We start from the raw sequence: 10,396 nt of genomic DNA on the forward strand, positions 1-10,396 counted from the left end.
AGGTCCCAATACCAATCCCCGCAAACACCGCTTTCAGGTCAAGTACGATTTTCCTTTGTGTTTGTTCCTTCATTACACGCTGTATGCAGAGTCTGGCAGCTAGGGCCGCCTGAACTTGGCCAACTCAGTCAGCTGTGCTATTAATGCTATACATTGCAATCCTTCATCCAGAGTGCTGTTATTACCGTCATTACTGCATCCATAGAAACAGAAAACAGGTGCAGGAGTAGGTCAGTCAGCCCTTCAAGTCTGTACCACCATTCATAGAATCCTTACAGTGTGGACACAGGCCATTCAGCCCATCAAATCCACTCTCCAAAGTGCATCCCACCCAAACTCACTCTCCTACTCTATCCCCATAATCCTGAATTCCCCATGGCTAATCCACCCAACCTACACTTCCCTAGACACTATGGACAATTTAGCATGGCCAATCCACCTAACCTGCACATCTTTGGGCTGTGCGAGGAAACCGGAGCACTGAGTAAATCCGCGCAGACGTGGGGAGAATGTGCAAACTCCACACAGACAGTCGCCCAAGGATGGAATTGAAAAGAGCTGGGTAAATCTGTTGTGAGGCAACAGTGCTGACCACTGATATGTTCAATACGATCCTGGCTGATCATGCAATTTCAGTATCTCATTCCCACTTTCTCTGCATACCCCTTGAACCCTTTAGCCACAAGGGCCACATCCAGCTCCCTCTTGAATATATCCAATAAATTGGCCCCAACAGCTTCCTGTGGGAGAGAATTCCACATATTCACAACTCTGGAGTGAAGAAATGCTTCCTCATCTCAGCCCCGAATGGCTTACCTCTTATTCTTATACTGTGACTCCTGGTTCTGAACTTCCCCCAACATCAGGAGCATTCTTCTTGCATCTAGCCTGTCCAGTCCCATTAGGATTTTATATGTTTCTATGCAATCCCACCCTCATTCTTCTAAACTCCAGCGAGTATAAGCCCAGTCGATCCAGTCTTTCTTTATCTGTCAGTCCTGCCATCCTGGCAATCAGTCTGGTGAACCTTTGCTGGACTCCCTCAATAGCAAGAATGTCCTTCCTCAGACTAAGAGACCAAAGCTGCACACAATACTCAAGGTGTGGCCTCACCAAGCCCCGGTATAACTGATGTCCAACTGATATATATCATAGAGGATCACTGTTTCATCCGCTGGGTAAGTGGTAATCTGCACCAGGCTCCCTTGCCCATGTTTGGCCTGATGCAATGACACATCCTGGGGTCTGGAGTGAAAGCTAAGTAGTCCTCTGACTGCACAAGATGGCCAGCAAGGAACATTTTGTAGGTTTGACTAAGCACATCTTTGTGCCCCAAGGGAGTCCATCAGTTTCTTTATTCTTTCTTCTGTGGTCATATTTTTGATACAACAGCTAGGTTACTTCATAAAGCAAATATGAGTCAATGCATTCCTGGGACAGACTGAATAAGGACAACAAATTTCCTTCCCCAAAAGTCAGTGATCTAGGTATGTGATTACAACAATCCAGTAGTTTCTGATACTTTGTTCAAGCATATTTTTTCCTTTATTGAATTTAAATTCCCCAGCTGGCATGATTTGAACTGACCTGCGTAATTCTAAGTCGATATGTGCTTACATACCATTTCGAAGGCTGCCTTTCTCAGTTGTGTCTCCTCCTCAAGCATGGTCACCATCTCCTTGGAGACAGCAGCAGCCAACTCAACATCCAAACCCTCAGGATCAGCTGCCATCTTGCAGATTAGTTCTTCATGTGAGAAAACACAATATCGGTGCAAACGCCGGTAATGACCGACACACTGACGGCCAATGGGCAGCTGAAATCAATGAAATAGAAGAATTCATACTGCTCTTCAATAAATTACACACAGTCTTTACTAAAACAGTAACCATGCCTCCAGTAAAGCGTGAAAAGGATGCACATTTCCCAAGTATATTTAAGTGCTGTTAAGCAACCATCTTTGAATCTTCAGATATTGAACAGGTCTATTCCACACAATTCCATATGTTAGAAATGAGATAACAATTAATGATCAGTATTTAAAGAGCAATTTGCTAAATTATTGACACTTTATTCTTTTACTTTGAAAAACACCAGCCTGTATCCTGTGGAACCATTTATACGGAGACCAGAGGAGGGGACAAGTGAGGTACAACACTCTAGGAACAGAATTTAACAGAGGAACTGAAATGATCCACGAGTGATCGTCAAAAGAAAAGTCAAAACTACTATTGATTGGCTCGTGAAATTGTTCGTTTCATATAAATAAAGATGTGCCTGTCTCAGTTAGTTGGACAATTAAACTCTTAACCTCAAATGTCAAACTTTTCTTTTATTCATTAACGGGATGAGGGAGTCTCTGGCTTGACAGCATTTATTGTTCATCCCTAGTTCAGAGTAAACCACATTGCTGTGGGTCTGGAGTCACTTCTAGGCCACACCAGGTAAGGATGGCAGCTTCCTTCCCTAAAGGGAATTAGTGATGGATTTTTCTGACAATCGACAATGGATTCATGGGCATCACTAGATTCTTCATTCCAGATATTTTTATTGAATTTGAATTCCACCATCTGCTGTGGCGGGATTCAAACCCAGGTCTCTGGATTAATAGTCCAGCAACAATACCACTATGCCATTGCCTCCCCTTTTGTTGTTTGCAATGTAGCTTTCTATTTAAAGGGATAACTATATATATTAAGCAAATGTGCTTATTTCTTATAGTATGAGTGATAATAAAAAGGTTTTAAAAATAAACTGGCATAACAAACTCTTGTGTTGCACAGAGAGGACAGAGTGCCCTGGGAGAAGTCCTTAACTTGGACTTCAGAATACTGACCATTATACTTGGCATTCAATTTCAGAGGCCGGACATTGGGTCAAAAAGAACGGTGCCAAGCACTGCCAGGTCCAAAATAGCCTGAAGCCCTAATTAGATCCACAACATACTGTTCTAAGAAACTATACTCTATGAATTCTTCCTCATGGCTTCCTCTGCCAATCTATCTCAAATCTACAAGCTTGAAGTCACTGATGACTAATGTATTGCATTTGTTACTAGGCCTCATTACCTTTCAATGTATTCTCTAACAGACCATAAAGCACTGTTAGGGGTCCTATAGACTACTCCTACCAGTGTTTTCTTTGCTTTTTTGGTTCTTTCCTCCAAAACTATGGATTCTACATTTACCAATTCACAATCCAAGCTATATCAGTGCAGTTAAACCACCGGGATTGACATAATAATGTAGCAAATCTTTCAGTCATGTCCTGACCACAAAGAAAAAAAAAGACAAATTCAACCCAACTCAATCCATCCCATAAATCTATACTCAGTCATACAGGACGGATACAGAGCTTTCAGTCCAACTCTTCCATGCCAAACAGATTTCCTAACCTGAAATAGTCCCATTTTCTTGCATTTGGCCCATATCTCTCTAAACCCTTCTTGTTCACGTACCCATCCAAATGACTTTTAATTGTTGTAATTGTACCCACCTCTGGCAGTTCATTTCATACAAATACCACCGTCTGCGTGAACAGTTGCCCTTAGGTCCCTTTTGAATCTTTTCCTTCTCACCTTAAACCTATGCCCTCTAGTTTTGGACTTCCCCATGCCAGGAAAAAGTGGTTGTCTATTCATGCCCCTTATTACTTTACAAACCGCTATAAGATTACCCCTCAACTTCAATGCTCCAGAGGTTAAAAAGCGCCCGCCTATTCAGCCTCTCCCTATACCTCAAACCCTCCAATCCCAGTAACAACGTTGTAAATTTTTTCAGTGCCCTCTCATGTTAAACAACATCTTTCCTACAGCAGGAGACCAGAATTGTACACAGTATTCCAAAAGTGGTCTAACCAATGTGTTGAACAGCCACAACATGACAACCCAACTCCTATACTCATGGTCTGACCAATCAAGGCAAGCGTGCCAAACATCTTCAGCATTCTGTCTACCTGCAACACCACTTTCAAGGAACTATGTACCGGCACCTCCAGGTCTCTCTGTTTGGCAACACTCCCCATGACCCAACCAATAACTCAATCAGCAAAGTGATGGAAAGTTCTATCAAGCAGTAGTTAGCAATAACTTGCTTGCTGCCAGTTTGGGTTCTACTGGGGCCATTCAGCTCCTGACCTCATCACAGCCTGAGTTTAAACATAAATAAACAAAAAAAGACCTGAATTGGAGAGGTGAATGTGGCTGTTCTTGACATCAAAGCAGCATTCAATAAACTGTGGCATCAAGGAGTCAGAGCAATTCTGAGGTCAGTGAAACTCATGAAAGGAGCTATCTGCTACTTGGAGTCATACTTAGCACAAAGGAGTATGGCTATATTTGTTGGAGCTGCATCATTTCAGCCCCTGGGCATCAGAGCAGGAACTCCACAGGGTAGTGACCTCAGCCAAGCCATCTTTAGTTGTTTCAATGACCAGGTCAGAAGTGGAGACATTCTCTGGTAATTCCACAACATCCAGTCCCATTTTAACCTTCAGATAAAGAATTTCAGATAATGACCACCTCCAAGAACAGATTTCAATCATTTCTCCCTGACATACAATTACATGGTCAGGGTTAGAATGACTTCACTGGACAGCAAGAGCAAGAGCGAAACTGGGTCAAAGTGGGAATTTAGTACTGATTAAAGGTTTACAGCAAGACAAAAATCTCCAGAGCAAGTGAGGCTCAAGGTTCCCTCAAATTTTTTCTCGGCTGCAGAACTAGAAGTCAATATCAGCATGCTGCTCAGCATGCGTGCACCCTCAGCAAGAGAACAAATAAGGCATGGATTGAGAAGATGACCTGCACCAATACAAGTGACATCACAAATACAGGGAAGGCAGCTGACTAGTGAGTAGGTTTGGCCAGCATTTCCAATATTTGTAGTAAAACTTAGGTATTTAGTTTAAGTATATGGACTTTTCTCTTTCTAAGAAATAGCTTGCTTGAAGTCACATACATACTATGTCCCAGATAAATATCTACAGGAAGTGTCCCTGGCTGCACAAGCTGGAGCTCTGGGTTTTGGAATTGGAACAGTGGCTGGAGACTCTTATGCATCTGCTGGGTGAAAGACTATATGGATAGTACGTATAGGGAAGTGGTCACACAACAGATCAGAAGTGTACCAGTTTAGAGGGAATAGGTGACTATCAGGCAGTGTTAGGAAACCAGGCAGGAAGTGCAAGAGACCCCCATGTCTATCTTGCTTGCCAATCAGCAATGAGACCTCTACAAGCTGGATAGGTTATGCCCTAACTGGGCCGAGAGTGATATCCACACCAGGAGATTCGCTAGTATTCTTCGAGTGGGTTTAGAGTAGCTTTTCAGGGGGATGGGAGTCTAAAGGGTAACTCCAATTGGAAGGAACTTGAAAAGATGCTAGGGACATGGAAGACAGGAGAAAGATACAGCAGATGCTTCAAGAATGGAATGATGTCAAAAAGCCCAAGTTAAAAGACACTCAACCTGAATGCATGCAGATGCATGGGTATGACTAAGTGTTACCACAGAAAAATGACTGCATGGTGACCAGGATTGGGAACCGAATATTCAAGGATTAGAATGCTCAGAAAGGGCAGACAAGGAGGATATGAAAAAGTGAGCTTGTGTTAATAAGGGATGGGATCAGTACATCACAGAAACGCACAAGTCTTAGAGGAGACAACCATCCAGTCCATTATGACTGCATTCTCTTGCAATAAGCATAATTTCCTCACGCCAATCTCCTGCTTTGTCGCCAGATTCTTGCACACCATTACTATTCAAATAATTGCCCAATGCCCTTTCAAATGCCTCATTGAACCTGCATACACTATACTTCCAGATAGCACATTCCATTGCCTAACTTGCTCAGTGAAAAGGATTTTTTCTCATATCAGCCCAATGCCTTTTGCAAATCACAATCTATTTTTGACTTTTTACAAGTGGAAACAGTTTCTTCACATCTGCTCTATCCAGCCTGCTCATGATTGTGGAAACCTCGATTAGATCTCCTCTTAACCTTATCCTCTCCAAGAAGAACAGTTCCAACTCATTCTATCTACCCTCATAACTGAAGTTTCACATTCCTGGAACCATTCTTCTAAATCACGTCTGCACACTCTCCAATTTTTTCACATCATTTTTGTAATATGGAAACAAACTGTAAACAATACTCCAGGTGAGGTCTAACAGCATCTTATAGAAGTTCAATGTCACCTCCTTGCTCTCGTGTTCTATGCCCCTGTTAATAATGCAGAGACGACAGCACGCTTTACATACTGCTCTCTCCACCTGTCCTGTCACCTTTAATGATCTGTGCACATATACAGCTCTATTCCTACACGCACATTAGAATTGTACCCCTATTTCTTCGTCTTTCAATGTTCTTCTGACCAAACTGCATCACTTCACACTGCACATAACCATGGCAATAATACTTTGCCTTTTGTTTTTCACACTAAAATATATCACTTCAGAATTCTGAAGAAGGGTCACTGGGCCTGAAATGTTAACTTTGCTTTCTCTCCACAGATGCTGCCTGATCTGCTGAGTTTGTCCAGCAATTTCGGACTTCCAGCATCCGCAGTTCTTTGATTATTTTTGTTCTATTCATACTTTTGCCAAAGGAAGAAGAAAATTTTCTATGGCATTCAAGGGATTAATTCTTAATAAGTAACCAAAGACTAAACCCTGGTGAAGATAATGTGCGTCATCAGCAACGAACTGAGAAGAGATTGAAGGAAACTGGAAGATAGTGAATTAATGCCACACTCAGAATCCTGTAATGCAGATTAACATTATTGTACTTGTGTGCACATTAAAAAGTGTAAGTGAGAAGGATGGTCTGAGGGAGGTGCTTAGTTATAAAAGGAGTCAAGTTAATGTTTAAGTTAGTAATTTATTTCTCTGTTACTATCAGGTAAAGACAATAAATAAGTTTCTTCTCAAGTATATAAACCTGGTGGCATATAAATTTGACCAGCGTTTGTCAATTAGGTAAATTGAATAGATAAATTAAACCTTTTTACAGTTACACCGACTACAGGAAAGATGGAGCTGGACTTCCAGTGCATCACCACAGTAAATCATGACACTGCGAAAAAGACTCATTTTGTCAAAGCTTTTCATCCTGTAGTCTTCAGCACAACTCATAAAAGGGAAAACATGTAAATAGTGTACAAGGAAAGTGCTGATTTCCCACGCGCTGATCCTTTCACGCAGAGTAAGTTTATTTTTCACATTGGTATTCTTGCAAATTGTCTTGATGAGTGCAAGACAAAAAGTAGTTTCAGCAAAGAGTCCTTTCCCAGTAATACTCAAGTTCTGTACTAAGAAATAACTAATTAGCTGTAATAAGCACTGCCAAGATTTCTGAGGTACTACCATGTAACACAGCTTACATCTGATGTACTGATTTATTAAAACATCCTTTAGAAAGTGAACAACCCACCCAGTCTGCAGTACAGAAATTCACTGCTTCGGCAAAGTTGTAGCCCTGGTTGAATCCACTATGATAGGCTCTTGGGAAAGTAACCACAAACTCACCAGCACATTGATCTGTTCGGAACACCTAGGAATGAAATATAATTAGCAATGTGACATTCTCAATAGAAAGGAGTAATTCCATTCTCTTTAACAACAGATAAAGCACAAGTAGGCACAAATGGACACCATCAGCTCTCCAATGATTAAATTGGAAACTGGCTTCAATAAGCCATTAGGATAACTTAATTTTTCAAGTAGAACTAGTGGGTCTTCCTGCAAAAATGCACACACTTACATTTGGCAAGGCCAAAGAAATCTTGGCTTTGATACTCACTAATTTTCACTGCACCATCTCATGATGATCACATTGTAGAACGCCCAAGGGTTCTCTAAACCTTTGCAAGGTGAAATTCCTTTTGAACGGACTAGCTGAGTATTAGAGACGTTAAAAGAAAGTTTCCTTTGCAAGGTAATGAATTGTCTACACTACTGCAAGATAGGAAAAATTCACTGTACTCATTCAGGTAATGGTTTGGAGAATTCATCAGCATGACTAATAAGAGTTTTAAACAAAATAACTTCAGAATTCATAAAAAAAAGTTTATTTAATTTTAAGAGCTACTACTGCAGCTGCCAGGCAAGTGACCCAGAATTAATTTCTTCCAGTGATAAACAGCATCTCAACAAATTAGATGCAAGCTGGATAACAAGAGCAAGAAAATAACAAGAAAAATGAACATACCGGGACTCCGTGCTCCATAAGAATATTGGGATTCATGATGGTCACCAACTGGTGCAGCAGATCTGGCTGAGAATGGAACAGTTCTGGAGCCAGCTTCCTCATTACATGCTCGAGTTGTTCAGCAGCATAACCTGGCACCCCATACCATGTTTTTGGCTCCCCCCTGTCAGAAGGTAGTCAAGCAATACAAACTCATAATCCATGTTTCACACCATGAAGAAACTTGAAAGACAGCTGACAGGGACAATGCCGCTACAAAACAAAAGGTAACAAACTGCACAGTATCTTACTTGGTAAGTTACTTTATTTTTAAAAAAAATTGGTTCAATAAGAAAACACGGTTACACTGAGCACTAGATCACAACACATTTCAGACTTGTCTAATAATCAGAACAAGTTCTTCTGTCCTCCCAGCGGTGGTGTATTGCGGTAACAAAAAAAGAGAACAGGTAATTTCTAAGGAGGTGAGGGGAGCAGGAGGGACAGAAGTGAGGGCAAGGGAGGGCCCACTGCCCCTCCCCACCTCACGCACCTCTGCCCCACCCCCTCTCTTACGTGCTTGCGCATACACTCACTCTCCCTCACACGCGTGCATACACATATTAAGCTATGTGGTGAATTTGCAATTGCAGATACATTCTATTTTGTTCAAAAGGCAAACAATTTGCAGACAATGTGGCATTTTATAAATTCCTACTTTGAAATAAAACCCGCCTGACTCCAAGTTGATACACAGCTGGATTCTAAACAAGGCCTCACACCTGAAATGCATTGTCTGGCCTGGGATATCACTGCTGGTATACTGAGAGAACTGATAAAACCTTTAGTTATCTCGGAGCAGTGACTTGAATGAAACTTCGGAATTTGCACATTAATCCTTTTTAACTGATGAAAGACTTAACAGCCATCTTAGGTTTGTTCAGCCCCGCATCAATTCTATGACCCTTTGATCTTTTGCTTATAAATTCTGTGTCTAATATCACCTTTCTCACTGACAGCTAGACAAGGAGTGAGACTCCAAAAGCTTGTGTCTTCAAATAAACCTGCTGGACTAAAAACCTGGTGTGATTTTTGACTTTGTCAAAAAGTGGGCTGGATAAATACTTGAAAGAAAAAATTATGCAGTTACAGAAAAAAAAACAAGGTAGTGATCAAATTGACTGCTCTTTCAAGGAGGAAAGAAAAGAGACTCTTTTGGTACTGTACAATTCGACCACAGTCACAGGCCTCTGCACTGTGAATATGTTGGGGGGGGGAAGAAAATAATTTTTCTCAGAGGGTATCAATAGAAACTAACTTTTGTTAATAACACATGGATATGGTAATGAAATTCGACCACTCCTTCAGACTGGGAGCTCAGCCCCTCCCTGGATTAACAGCCAAATTTCAAATCAAACAAATCTGCAGACAGTGTGGAATGGAAACCATTCACCATGGGTGAAAACATGCTGAGTATTTTTTGTACGTTCCCTTTAACCTACTGTAAAAGTTTATTTTCTTGACTGCTTAGATGACAGCAGTGAAACTGTAATATTTGCTTGGAAAAGTTAGGGTAAGGAGTAACTGCCAAACTGATAAACCCAAGGTTCCTCAAAGTTTTCTCGCTACCGTCAAGGCTGAAGTTTGGAGGGTGATGGAACTCTGACCACTCACCTGGATTGGTGTAGCCACAATCATGTCAAAAAGCCCAAAAACCAGAAAGAGAGCAGTTTCCACTATGAACATCCTCCACTCAGTAACCACGGATGTCCTGTGGCTGCAGTGTGGCAGCTCACCCAGGTTTCCTCCAAAACCAATTTAAGCGGATCTCAAACAATTCTTCAATCACACAATGACCATTCCAAGCAATATCAAGCTAAGAATCAAAACTAAAGATGCTAGAGGGATTGAAAGCCCAGGTAAATCAAAATTCATATCACGTCCTCCAGAGACTCCCTGCTTCAGTGCCATCAAATTAACAAGCCAGTATTTCCCTAACTTGAAGCTAATTTGGACACCCTAGTTAGTACGGCACAGTTCATTGAAGGGAAACAATTGTAACTCAAAAATAACTAGCCAAATTTGCATGTTAGATAACACTGTGTAGAGCTGGATGAACACAGCAGGCCAAGCAGCATCAGAGGAGCAGGAAGGCTGACGTTTCGGGCCTAGACCCTTCTTCAGAAAATGAAGAAGGGTCTAGGCCC

General features: G+C 41.5%; 1 protein-coding gene across 1 annotated transcript in view; it reads right to left on the minus strand.

Annotated features, from left to right (window-relative positions):
* The window catches only part of kdm5a (lysine (K)-specific demethylase 5A), a 197,881-nt gene that overhangs the window by 125,634 nt on the left and 61,851 nt on the right, over nucleotides 1-10,396 (minus strand). The window contains exons 11-13 of the mRNA XM_048607799.1: nucleotides 8,211-8,373; nucleotides 7,434-7,553; nucleotides 1,622-1,816 (exon numbers count right to left, since the gene is read on the minus strand). Of these exons, the coding sequence (XP_048463756.1) occupies nucleotides 1,622-1,816; nucleotides 7,434-7,553; nucleotides 8,211-8,373 (478 nt within the window). The remainder of the gene's footprint in view (nucleotides 1-1,621; nucleotides 1,817-7,433; nucleotides 7,554-8,210; nucleotides 8,374-10,396) is intronic.

This window comes from Rhincodon typus, chromosome 18 (assembly GCF_021869965.1).
Source record: "Rhincodon typus isolate 14 chromosome 18, sRhiTyp1.1, whole genome shotgun sequence".
NCBI lineage: Eukaryota > Metazoa > Chordata > Chondrichthyes > Orectolobiformes > Rhincodontidae > Rhincodon > Rhincodon typus.